The sequence below is a fragment of the Amphichorda felina genome (assembly GCF_050947745.1).
Source record: "Amphichorda felina strain 45539 chromosome Unknown scaffold_4, whole genome shotgun sequence".
Lineage (NCBI taxonomy): Eukaryota > Fungi > Ascomycota > Sordariomycetes > Hypocreales > Bionectriaceae > Amphichorda > Amphichorda felina.
This window is the reverse complement of record NW_028145046.1, coordinates 2,007,737-2,020,730: the sequence shown is the minus strand read 5'-3', so window position 1 is coordinate 2,020,730 and position 12,994 is coordinate 2,007,737. Positions and strand designations below refer to the sequence as shown.

The following is a 12,994-nucleotide window of genomic DNA, read 5'->3' as shown; positions in this document are numbered from 1 at the left end:
CTTTACCGCCGCTTACATTTTGAGCGGCTTCTTCTTCAAACCCCCAACATTGGGTAATTCTTTCTTCCTCAACTCTTTCCTAGGGTGGGCGGTAATGGTATGGTGGGGGTTCATGGAGTTAGATATATTCTTTATGTTATCGGTCTCCTCTCATGGGGCGCACGGGAGCCATGGAATTGCATTGTTAAGCTATTTTTCTTTCATGTGACGGGATAGGCCCCATCTTCTCCATGCATTTCTTGTTGAAGCTGAGGGTCTTGTTATTTTTGGTCCTTCAACTTTATGTTTTTCCTTTTCCCTTCTTTTCTTTTTTTTTTTTTTTTTGCTAGTCTTGATTCACAATAATTGGTTCCTGGGATCTGTTTTCTTCACCCCAGAGAGATTATTTGGAAGGGGTTGCTAGATAGACGATGATATCCAGTAGGGAGCGTCATTGGAAATGAGAGAGAAAAAGATGGTCACCATAAGTGCGTTAACTGCAAGTTCCTGGAGTTTGTGAGGTCAAGGTTGTCAAGTGTATTCGTGAAAATATCATCTTTGCCTTTAACCATGCGTCAGAATCTGAAAATGCCCGCACAACGCCAATGCATCATTAATCAATCACCCCATGGCTCCCCACAAGGGTCTCTCAATCCGTTATGACCCACCAGGGTCCTCAGTAGACACTGCCCCTGATGCTGCGGTCCTCCTTCTCAGCCTTATCTAAGTCCTCTGGCTCCGGGTCTGTATCGGAATCCTCCTCACCTTCCGGGGGTACATCGCCCAGGCGGTTGGCGAATTCACACCTCTCCAAGCCATTGTCGTTCTGGGAGACTTTATCGGCCGCCGCCTCCCTCTCGAGCTGTGCCTGCAGCGACTCTGCGTTGGCGATGCGGATCTGGGCGTCGAGGGACTCGACACGGCGATGGCGGGGGTGGTGGCGGTGGTGCTCGTCCTCGGAAACCTCGGTGTCGCTACCAACCGTGGAGGCGTGGCCCGAGTAGGTGCCGCCACCGTCGCGGCCGACGTGGAGATGGGAGAACCTCGTGGTGGTGGTGGATAGGGAGAACTCACGACGCTCGTCATCGATGGAGAACGGCGACGGGATGTCCTGGCCTCCTTCGGGGGACGAGAGCGGTTCCTCGACACTACCGGTGGTGGTGCGGATGATGCCGATCCTGGGGGCTGCTGACGGGCTACCGTCTTGGTCCTCCTCCTCCTGCACCCCCTGGTCAGAACTGCCAGCGTGCACGTGCCGTTGGCGCCGGCTGGCGATGGTAGTGGTGGTCATGGTAGTGGTGGCGGCGGCGGCGGCATGCTCATGGTCCTTCTGCCGGAGCACCTCCAGATCCTCACGCTTCTTAACGTAGTGACTGCTGTGGTCGCAGCCGTTGGGGCATCCACCCCAGCGGCGGGTGGAAACGTAGGTCTTTGAGCGCTCGAGCTTGCTGGGCGTTGCGCCGGGATCATCCTTGGTGTCTTTGGCCTCTCTCGCCTCCTTGAGAGCGCGCTCGTGGCGGAGCTCGGACCAGGTACGCAGCTGGTTCTCGAGAAGATACTTGCCGTTCTCCTGCTTGCGCATGATGAGGAACTCGCAGTGGTTGACGTTGCGCAGGTCTTCAAAGTACTCGACGGTGAAGTGGTACCACTTGGTGAGGAAGACACGGGACATGAGGCCGTGGGTGACGAGGACGCAGACGCTGGCAAAGTCATCCTCGCCGAACTGGCGCCAGAGCGACTCGTTGAAGCCGCTGATGCGGTCGTAGGCATCCGCGGCGCTCTCGCCATTGGGGATGCGGTAGAAGAAGTGGCCGTAGTCGGCGCGCTCCTGCCACATGCGTTCCATCTCGGCGCTGCATGGCTGGAAGTTGCCAAAGTCCTGCTCGCGCAAGCGCGGCTCCTCGTAGACCTTGATATTGGAGCGGCGGAAGGGGGAGGGGCCGGGTGTGTCCGAGGTGAGGGTTTCGAGGATGCCCTCGGTGGTCTCGCGGGTGCGGCGGTAGGGGGATGTGAAGAAGTGCAGGGTATCGTCAGGGCGGAGGAGGTTTCGTAGTCGGCGGCCGGCTTCGTGGGCTTGGGACCAGCCCTCTGGGGTCAGCTTGACACGGTGGTCTGGTGTCGTCTGGTGGATCTCGCGGTTCTCTAGGGGTGGAGGTCAGCGATCAGCTGGTACGAAGGGAGGCATGAATTTGCTTGGGGGAGCATACTGTTGCCCTCGGACTGGGCATGGCGGATGAGGATAATCAGCCGCGGCTTGGCCATGGCTGCTAGTGGGAGATGGTGGCGGTTGGGAGGGGTGGTGGTGGTGTAGGAACCTTCCAAGTCCCAATAGCCTATGAAGAGGTCGTCTCGTCAAAAGAGCAAGGTAGGTTAGACAAGCAAGATTGGTTACAAGACAAACGCGGACCAAGATATATTTATTGAGACGGTTTGATGGTGAGTCAAGCCGAGAAGGGAGGAGTGAGTCTACGGCGGAAGAGAAGAGAAGTATGTGTACGAAGAAGTAGAACTGTAGAAAGTTAGCAGAAGTGGCGACGGATGTCCTGCAGCGAGTACGGAGTACTCGTACAATCATCTGACACTAAAAGCAAGTCCCAAGTTGCCCCTCCAAAACAGCACATGCAAATACCAGATACTTTGGGTTCACCGAAGACACCCAACGCCCCAGGTGCTGTAACGGCTGTTTCAAACTTGTTGTAGCCTCTGGATATCGGTTCCAATGAGGCTATCCATATAACTCGAGGGTTTGCATCCTATGGAACACATTCGCCGTTTCAAATCAAAAGATGGGTTTCCAGCAACGTCTAAACATGCTTGCTGCCTGACGATTTATTCCATGCAAGGCTACTCCTGAAGGTACCTGGGGACCCCAGCAGCGGGCGTCCCGGAGGCGGAAGTGTGGGGCCATCGGCCGACACAACTTTGATGTTTTTGTCAGCCTCATCAATCATTGGCACCTCCTGCCAAGTCCAAGACTCCAGACACACGAACAACGCCTCCTAAAAAATCATCATCACCACCATCGCACTCCATTCGGCAGCTTGCCCAAACTCTTTCCCACCCTCAGCAATCCGCCTATCGAACCGTCCATCACCACTCTTTACCTCCCCCGTCGCACTCGCACCCACACCCCCCCAAAACCATCAGCACGAAGCTCGTCGCAAACCCACCACTACCAACCATGTCTGCCGACGGCCCCGAGTCCATCCCAACCTCGGCCGACCCGCGCTCCCACCGTCCCACCAAGAGACGCGCCCTCACGCCGCTCTCCGCCCAGGCCGCCTCCGTCGACGCCTTGTTCGCCAAGCCCGACCAGGAGATCCGCATCCCGCCGGCCACCTCCTCGGCGGTAGCGGCCCTGCGCCACGGGGGCCGCGCGCCGCCGCCCGAGATCGTCACCAACGTCCAGGGGTCCAGCGCGGGTGCGGGCAGCGGCGAGTTCCACGTGTACAAGGCGGCGCGGCGGCGCGAGTACGAGCGGCTGAAGGAGATGGACGAGGAGGTGCGGCGGGAGAAGGAGGGTGAGGAGTTTGAGCGCGAGAAGAGGGAGAGGGAGAAGAGGGATGAGGAGAAGACGAGGAAGAACCGCGAGAAGAGGGAGAAGATGAAGGCGAGGAAGGGCAAGAAGGGGAAGGGGGGAGGGGGAGGGGGAGGTGGTGGTGGTGCGGCGGCGGCGACGACGACGACGGATAAGGATGCTTCCAACGGTCATATCGCTGCGTCAAAAATTGCGCCGAGGAATGATGACGAGGAGGAGCGGCGGGAGAACGGCGGCCAGGAGCCATCACAGGACAAAGCAGGAAAAGAGTCGACACCATCGACGCAGCCCGCTGGTCTCGTCATCCACGACGAAGATTGAGCAAGGCCCAGCCGGCTGCGATATGCAAGTTATTCATGATACCCGGAGGAGTTTTTTTTTAAGACCAGATAGATCGTCAACATGCCTCTACCTCCACCTTCCATTGAGCCCTTTTTGTCTATCTATTTAAACCCTCACATGGCTAGCACGGGCTATGGGATGACCAGATTAATGTGTACCGTAATAACACCCCAATACAGCAACCTTCAGTCGCCCCAGCATGTCATTATACATGGCCTCCTTTAATCCTCGCCCGCGCCGCCGGTGCCCACGCCCGGATGGCTCTTCTTGGCACTGCAGATGTCATCCACTCTTAGCAGCAGGCAGGCGGCCTAAAAGGAAGAAGAAAAAAAAGTCAGTCCTGATATCTCTCATTATATCTCATCATGAGAGGGGGGCACGTACCTCAATGGCAGTCTTGATGCTCTGCACCTTGATCGCCTCCGGCTCCCACACGCCATACTCCTGCATGTCCGCAATAGCTCCCGTGTCTCCGTTGACACCCCAGGAGCTCTTGCCCTCGGCCTGCTTGGCGCGCAGGTCCGTCAGCACGCGCACAGGGCTGCCGCCCGCGTTCTGCACGAGCGTCCGGGGGATCACCTCGAGCGCGTCGGCGATGGCCTTGTACGGCCACTGCTGCACGCCCTCGATGCTCTTGGCCAGCTGGCTCAGGCGCACCGAGACGGCCATCTCGGTCGCACCACCACCGGGCGACAGGCGGGGGTGGAACATGACGTTGCGCGCGACACCCATGGCGTCGTGCAGGTTGCGCTCAATCTCGTTGAGCACGTCCTTGGAGGGACCGCGGAGCAGGATGGTGCAGGCCTTGGGGTCCTGGCAGCCCGTGAGGAAGGTGAAGTACTCGTCGCCAATCTTCTCAATCTCGAAGAGGCCGCACCTCGTACCGACATCCGACTCCTGGACGTCCTCGACCCGGTTCACAATGGTCGCACCAGTGGCACGGGCGATTCTGTTGTTATCCGTCTTGCGGACACGGCGCAGGGCAGTGACACCCGCCTTGACAAAGAAGTGCTGAGCGAGATCTGGAGGAGAGGAACAAAGCTGTTAGCTGTTGTCTCCCCTTCTGGGGCTGCTGTGGGGAAATTCTTACCTGACACGCCCTTCTCGGTAATGACCAGGTCAGGCTTGACGGCCAAGATGGCCTCGCACATGCTCTTGACCTGCTCCTCCTCGATCTGCAGGATGCGGTTCCAGTCTTCCTCCTTGGTGATCTCAATGTTGGTCTGCGACTCGCCCTTCTTGTACTCGAGCGTGCAGTCCAGCAGCACGATACGAGGGTTCTCGATGCGCCGGCGCATCTTGGGGTGTGTGATGTCCTTGTTGAGCATGACGCCGTCCAGCACCCTGCTGTCCTCGATCTCGCCGCCGGGGACCTTCTCGATGCGGGCGTAGCGCTTGATGTCGACCTCGGTCTTGCCGTTGCCCGCCTCCCAGGTGACTGTGCGCACGGCCTTGAGGGCGAGGGAGCACATCAGATCCATCCAACGCGAGACGAACTTGGTGCCGATGGAGGACGAGATGAGCTGGTTCATGGCCTGGTCGTCGTTGATGTCGATGGGGTTGGAGATCTCGTCCACAATCTCGAGCGCATCCTTGAGGGCGCGCTTGAAGGCCTGGATGATGATGACGGGGTGGATATTTCGTTCGAGCTGGGGGAGGGCATGTGCGAGGATCTCGCCAGCTTGAATCTCGAGTGTCAGCCGAGAGGCCAGTATGAGGTTGGACATTCCGCCTAGTATAACTCACCCAGGATGATGACAGTGGTTGTGCCATCGCCCACCTCCTCGTCTTGTGTCCGGCTCAGCTCAATCATGCTCTTCGCAGCAGGGTGCGACACCTCGATCTCTCGCAGGATCGCGTGGCCGTCGTTGGTGAGGACGATGCCGCCCATCGGGTCGAGCAGCATCTTCAACATGGCCTTGGGGCCCAGACATGATCGAATGATATCGGCAACACTAGGGGGTGTTTCTTAGCTTGGGCCAGGTCGAGATAGGAGAGACGGTGACGGAGGGGGAGCAACGTACGTCTTGGCAGCGGCAATGTTGGACATTTGAGCTTTGCGGCCAACCTGCCTCTCACCGCTGTTGGTGTCTGGGACGAAAAGTCAGCTTGACGGGTCCATGTCGGGGCGGTGGGAAGCTCCAGGCGGCAGAGGTGGGCGGGACTTGGGGAGGCTCACTCATAACCAGCACGGGGGCCTGCATGATGGGCAGAGTGCTGTCGGTCGGCCTGATATGTTGTGGAATACTAATATGAGAGAAGACCAAGGGGATGGACCGACACTGGCAGCTCGGGGGTCAGATGGGCTGGCGCAGGAGCTTTGGTCGGTTGGTTGGTGGGAGACGGTCAAGGCGGCGGGCTTGGAGGGGCGCACACCAGAAAAGTTCCCACGAAGGAGGTTGATTTTGGCGGGGAGGTCCCAATCTTGCCCGGTTCCACGTTAACCCGCCCCGGCCAACCTCTATTAGGTACCAGGTATCCCACCAAGCCCAATCGACAACTCCACCCCCTCGCGTTCAACGTCACCAGAGGCCAGAACCTTTCACAGCTGCATCTATCGTCTCAATATCCTGTATGATTCAGCCCTGGACATCTATTCTATCCTGCTCCCATCTATTCCCAAGGGGATCCCCATAAAATGCCCGTGCTCGCCAATGTAGGCAAATGACGATATGCCCACCACTTCATCCCATCGTTGCCATGCACACTCGAGTTTCCTGCGCCATCCATCAACTCCACCAAAGAAAAGGCCACACTCGGTTAATCAACTCGGCATCCCTAGTAATAAATGCCTTGTTAAAATGTACGGCAGCCTTGGCTCACCAGCATCATGGTGCAGTCGCCACTCTCCTTGTTCCAGGTCACGTTTATGTTCGCATCATTTCGCTGCCGAGAACCTCGATTTGGCCCGGGAGGAGCTCTGGCTCGTCCGTGAGAGCTTCCGTTTGGTCGGCGAGGCTGATGCTATCGTGCTCTTTTTAGCTTCCGGTCCCCGCCCATTTGTGTGTACTAACGGCGTCCGCAACTCCTCCAAGCCACACTCGGTTGCTTTTTTGTTGGAGCTAGCTTGAGCCGGGAAGATACTGTCTCCCAACACACCAGGCTTCCCGGTGGGATTCTTGTAGATTCCCCAACTCACAGGATCGCCTGGGGAATTATTTGGGCGGCTGCCCTTCCTACATGGGCTTGTTGGTGGAACATAAACCCACCCCACGCCAGGCTTTGACTCGACCTCCATCACACACTGGTAGGTCATCATGGCCTGTTGGACGCGATACCACGACTCTTCGTCAAATGCCGCTCGCTCAACAAACTGTTCCCAAAACCTGCCGGTGCTATATGCCCTCGAGATACCTCGTATACCGTCAACCCAAAGATACTCGTGATGGCGATATCGGTCCTCGAAGACTGCCCTGGTCTTTGGCATGCACGCAAAGTATGGGACCCCGTCTTTGCTGAGTTGGAACTCAAGAATCAGCCGGTGTGGGGGCACTGGTGGGTGCAAGCCCATAGACCCGGTCGGCGGCATTGATGATTCTCCAGCCCCTGAATGCCGACTGTCTGCTACTTCACTAGGGAGGGGAGGATCCCACTCTTCCTTTACTTTGGCGATCTGGAGTGTCGGAACGGCGAACATGACCTCCGACTCGGGTATATTGATCAATTCAGGGGGTGGTCTCCCGGATACAATGCTAATCAGAGGTTTTCTCGCCCTGAACCACATCCAGGTTCTTGCCCCTCCATCGGGGCTGGTGCTGCAAGGTTGTGAGCATATGTTCTATCTGCAGATAGTCTTGAATGGCTTACACGTTGGTCTCGGTAATGACGAGTCCTCCTTCACAAGAGTCGATTTCCATCTCGATCTCTGGGTCGGCGTCGCTCGGTGTCCAGTCCGGAGCAAAGCGCGGGTGCTTTCCAAACAGCTCGGACGTGATCCCTCGGTGCACGGTTTTGAAGGCGCATCTGTCCAGGTCCAGATATCTATATCCATTTCTAAAGCAAGATTGTTCGAGATAATTATTCACTTCCAGTCCAACTTTCATCAATGGGCTGGCCGGCGGCACACCCCACCAGCATTCGTCCGGTATGAACCAGCGTGCATTCCGGGTTCCAGTGACTGCTTGGAGTCTGTAACCCATCCATATGCTGAGAATCGCAGGGTCAGCTTCTGGCCGAGGCCTTCTGGCCAAGGTGCACTTACGCAAAGCCCTCCCGAATCTGGTAATGCTCCTCCAGCTCCTCCTTAGGCGTTTCGTCAACCTCTCTCTGCGTTGTAGATGGCAAGATCACTGTGGGGGGCTTGTCCGACTCGAGCATTGCACGATCGCCTATATGGAGGTGTGTGAACTCTTCCAGTCCAAATTCTGCATCAATGGCTCGCTGGAGGCCGATGATGGTTGTTGGCTCTTGAGGCGCCGCCATATCCGACGGCCCGGGGGAGTGCTTCTGGGGCTGTTCACCTTGGGACGGGGGAGGGCCAAGTTGAGGATCTGGTGGTTGCTGGGCGAGGCTGGCGAGGACACCCAGCTGGAGCTTCTCTAGGACCGTTAGATCCCGGGCTATTCCCTTAGAAGCCTCGCCGGCACCGTTGAGGTGGCGAGTCTTTCTTGTCCTGTCATTGAGTGTCCGTGGGTCCATCCATGTCTCTCGCAGAGAGCCAGCACCTGTCTCGACTATGTATCGAGGACGTGTCTCCGGGTATAGTAGGACCTGTGGGTTGGCAGTATCTTGCCCCGTTCTACCTTCTGTCTCTGTTGACATGGCTGAGATGGTTCGAGTGGATTCCTTCTGCACTAATGGTCTGTGGGCATTCGGGGAGTTGAGGGACGACTAGGGAAGAACAACGGCAGGTTTATTGATTTAAGTTGACGTGGTAAGATGGTTGGGAAGTTGATTCCGTCTCGTTGCATGTGATGAGGACAGAGGCAGGTGCTGGCTTGATATTTAGACCTACCTACCTCCCCAGTAGCCCCCGTTTGGAAGGCGACATCGAGGCTGTATTTCCACTTATACGACGGTGAATGAGGACTCCGAGTCTAGGGCGACACGATATGTCATGTGAGCGACCAGTGACTTAGTAGCTTATCCTATAGAAGACCAGTTAGGAACCTAAGGTTCCGTTTTCTATACTCCTAGGGCCTTGCGAATATTACTGGTAGTAATAGCAAGTGTATATCAGAATGATCTCCCCGAGATGGCCTGGCTATAGATGCATTTTCAGGAACCGCCCATTAACGTACCTGCAGGAAAGTCATTTCCATGTGGGCAATCATCTATTACTCCCGCGCCGCCATGGTGACCCAGCTTGGCTACGAAGTATTGAGGTAGTATTACGCATATACGGCGATCTGCCCATTTCCCATGACGACGTTCCTATTCCGGTTCCCTGGGACGAACAGGCGGGAGAGACATGACAAATACGTATCAACACCTCACCAAAAAAAAAAAAGCTGATCCAGCCTAGCGAGTTCTAGAGCGTGAAGGCATGGTTCGTGAGCTTGTCAAGTCCGCGCACTCCCAGTCGAGCGGGTGGTTTCAAACCCAAACAGTGGTCACTCCCCTCATAGAGCTGCTGTCAGAGATGTCAACCTGTCTCACTCACTATCCAGCCCCCCGGAATGCCGGAGTGTTCTCTATCACACAGTGGTTCTCAAAGGTCCCGTGCAAACGGTTCTGGCCCCCAATGGAGGCTAGGGGCGGGACTGGGCGAGGCCAGGATTCCAGGAATGTCAAGGGAGAAAACACGGCAGGGCTAACTACGAGTAGTCATTCCGAGGTCTCGCCCTCGCGTTGCTCTCTCTTCCCTAGAGTGAGACATGTCTGCTCGCTCGGAATCACAGGGTGACGGCGGCCGCCCGGGGGGGGGACGCTGAAGGTTTGCTCTGGTCCCTGCATATCCCTCGAGAAACATGCATACTGTCGTGAGCGCCGCTGACCCAGGCCGCTCAAGCCACAGCATGCACCTCCATAGCCTCGAACGGTGAACGGTGCAAGCCACAACGTGCCCCAAATGTACACACGGATAGACGGCCTAGATCACGACTCACCTACGAGCTGCGTACGAGCAGCACATAGTACGTACCGTATTCGAGTACTATGTAGATCCAAAGGGGGCCATGGAGGAGAAAGAAAAGGTTTACCTCGCTGCTGGGCCATGTCTCGGATCATGATGGATTTCCGGGTCGTAGTCCGAGCGGACTCATACAAGTACTCGTAGCCGCGGATCAGGCCGCGGCAGCTGGGCATCATCAGATGGTTCACCTCAACCACCATGACATTGCCATCCCGGAGGAACTGGAATGGACAACGTTCCGCCGGAGGGGGGGGGGGAGTGTAGGTACCCAAGATGGTAACGGAAAGCATAGCGACAACATGGCCGACACGTTTCGGAGCGGGACGTGGCAGGACTTTTCACGCTCATGCCTAAGACAGTGAATCCATGACTGAGACAAAGAGGCTCACAGAGCGAGAAGAGAGATGTGTGCACATCACGATGGGGCCCAGCACCACAGCACCACAGCACAGCAGGGCGTGAGGGGGGTGAGGCGTGCTATAGGTACCAGGTAAGCGAACAGCCAGGACGTCTACGGATACAGTCCCACGGAACGTTGCAAGCCCAGACACCTGTCTGGCGCACGCCTTTTACTATGTGTACTCGTAGGCAGTAGTATGGATACCTAGACTCGTCGTCGTTGGTCCAGGCTACAGAACGGTGGTTGACGCTCAGAGCCTCATCGGCCAGAACTGCGGCCAGGACTGCCATGGCATAGCTGGCACATGGACAAATGGGGTGGCCTGCCGGTGACCACCACCGGCCTCTTAGCATCATGAATGGCCATGAGGAACAAATCGGGCGACGCGGAGGCGATCGTCGTGGGAGTCGTGCCGTGAAACCGTCAAGCGTGCGAGACGCCGAGGAACAACTGGCAGCCCTCCATTGCTTCGAGGCGGGCGAATCGCACCGCTCAATTGGCAAAGCTCCCATCTGTCTGATGCTCGGGTAGTAATGCATGCCCCCATTGATGCGCCCAGCAATGTATGCACCTATGCTATGGGCAGCTATAGGGGAGGCGTTTCAATAGCATGGGTAGCATGGCATGGCATAGCATAATAGCGTTGCATTGTGCAGCAAAGCCCAGAAGGGGGAAGCAAACCGTCGTATACCTATGAGGCACGGATACGGATACACAGGGTGCATTCGTCGTGATGGATGATGTCGCAGTCGCAGAGGGGAGTGAAACTGCACACCAAGTTGTACGCCAGACTGGGGCTGGCACGAGGCGAGGTTCAGCAAATTGATGATGGGTTGAACCCCTGAGCGAAGAAATTTTCTTGATGCACTTCCTCACTGGTAGATGATCGTAAAAGGCAGATTTAGGATTTGCAGCCTGTTTGGTGGATGCCTTGTCTTGTTGTTGGTCATCATGGGTGTGCGTGTGTTACACAGCCTAGGTAGGTCAATACTCAGTGAAAATTCCATCACCTGGCGATAATCAATCCATCAATTAGAAAAGCCTAAGAGAGAAAATTTATGCACAGCCCGCCACAAGAGGATTGAGCTAGGCGTTGGCATATTTCCTACCTGGGCGACTTGCGTGGGCGACCGTGCAAACTGTATTTTGGTTTGATGAGCATTCGTCGGCTTGGCCGAAGAGAAACCGTCGACCGAGACTCTGGCCACTCTACTATGTACCATAGTAAAGTCAATCACAAATATCCAAATTTATCACATCACACAGCGCCTCCCGGCTCTCGGAGCTGGCCGGGGCCCAGAGGTGCCGCTTGTCTGCCGTTGTCTGCCGTTGGCCGTTGGTCCCCGGTCGGCGCCTCACGGGCCCACGGATGGATTCACGATGAGCTGGACGATACGAATATCGTACGAAGTGCCTCCAACAATCCCATCATGCGTGCTGGCATGAATGGATCCCACCGTCGCCGTCCAGCAAATCAGTCATCCCAATCTCTCTGCAGAGGATCCGTTGCTCCGCTGCGAAACACCCACGCCCTCTTCCCTCTCTCCACAGCCCAAACGACAGCAGCATTCCACCCCATTTTTTAATGTCAGAAACGGCCCATGAATGATGAGGCTCCACGTCCGAGCTTTTCCGCCCTACAACGTTAAGACGACGTTATTTCGTAGCGAGTCCCAGTTCACTAGCCAGCCTCGTAGTGCGTGACTCCCTTCTGTGTCACAATGGGCGACGTCGGAGCCGTCACCACATGAGCAAACTTTGATACCCACAAAAATTTAGCATACACGTCAGAAGTAGCAACGAGCACCTAATAATATTGTTTTCGACCGTTTTTCACTTGCAGCATTTTTCCTGGCAATCAAAAGCTTATACCTAGTCATACCGAGGGGCGTGCGTGCACATCCAACTTGGACAGGCCCGAGCCAAAACCGGATCCCGGAGACATGATATCGAGGCATCGAGAAGCATCCACAAGAGGGGCCGTATTAAGGGTTAGAGAGGTCAGGCGACTCTCCTCCGCGAAGACGCCCGAGTGGTCGGCCCTGTAGGAGAAAAACGGCATCATGGCCTTACAATGGCGTGCTGTGCCCAAAACTCTAAAACACCATGGGGAACATGCAAAGAACCCAGAACTCATTTTTGCCCATGTTGATCTGTACCTGATACTACTATGTACAGCCGAGGAAAGGGGGGGGAGTGAGTGCAAAGAGAGAGAAAAGAGAACCGTTGGTTAAAAAAGAAACTTAGCACCGGCTTCTGCCAGATCTCGATTGGGGGGGGAATCATCCAAACCGCGCCCAGGAACACGGAAAAAGAGGACCAGATCGTGGAGAAATTTTTTCTTTTGGGTTGCAAATTAGACTTTGCTGCTGCGCAAGGGCCCGCCTAGACCAGGACGCTGGGACAAACTATCAAGTACGCATAGTACTAGTAGCAGGCAGAACTAGGAGAACAAAGACAGCAACGTTGGAAGTTACCAGGACTAGGTATTACTTGGTACGGTGCGGTATGTAGGCTAGTTCGGGGATTAAGCACACACCAGAACCCCGGCCTCGGAGGTGCCATCCCGGGACCCTGTGGCATCATCGGCGCCGTCCTGGCTGTGGCGCCAAGGTTCTGGTCTAAGTGCCGTCAGGAGACTTGAGGAGGAAAAGAAGACTAG

The 12,994-nt window shown here is 56.1% G+C and overlaps 4 protein-coding genes across 4 annotated transcripts; 1 reads left to right on the top strand and 3 right to left on the bottom strand.

Moving 5' to 3' along the window:
* Window positions 1-655: 655 nt before the first annotated feature.
* On the bottom strand, window positions 656-2,241 carry ACO1O0_004415 (acid phosphatase DET1; the record flags this gene model as incomplete). Its single annotated transcript, XM_083193854.1, has 2 exons — window positions 656-2,121; window positions 2,187-2,241. 2 exons carry the CDS (start codon window positions 2,239-2,241, stop codon window positions 656-658), a joined length of 1,521 nt encoding a protein of 506 aa, XP_083050802.1.
* Window positions 2,242-3,160: 919 nt separating this feature from the next.
* Window positions 3,161-3,838, top strand: ACO1O0_004414 (PRKRIP1 family protein; the record flags this gene model as incomplete). Its single annotated transcript, XM_083193853.1, has 1 exon — window positions 3,161-3,838. The coding sequence occupies one exon, from the start codon at window positions 3,161-3,163 to the stop codon at window positions 3,836-3,838; it is 678 nt and encodes a 225-aa protein (XP_083050801.1).
* Window positions 3,839-4,080: 242 nt separating this feature from the next.
* CCT3 (chaperonin-containing T-complex subunit CCT3) lies at window positions 4,081-6,042 on the bottom strand (the record flags this gene model as incomplete). The annotated part of the gene is made up of 6 exons (XM_083193852.1): window positions 4,081-4,170; window positions 4,244-4,881; window positions 4,950-5,540; window positions 5,606-5,814; window positions 5,884-5,950; window positions 6,039-6,042. The coding sequence occupies 6 exons, from the start codon at window positions 6,040-6,042 to the stop codon at window positions 4,081-4,083; spliced, it is 1,599 nt and encodes a 532-aa protein (XP_083050800.1).
* A 1,620-nt stretch (window positions 6,043-7,662) lies between these two features.
* Window positions 7,663-8,620, bottom strand: ACO1O0_004412 (uncharacterized protein; the record flags this gene model as incomplete). Its single annotated transcript, XM_083193851.1, has 2 exons — window positions 7,663-7,840; window positions 8,061-8,620. The coding sequence occupies 2 exons, from the start codon at window positions 8,618-8,620 to the stop codon at window positions 7,663-7,665; spliced, it is 738 nt and encodes a 245-aa protein (XP_083050799.1).
* Window positions 8,621-12,994: the final 4,374 nt, after the last annotated feature.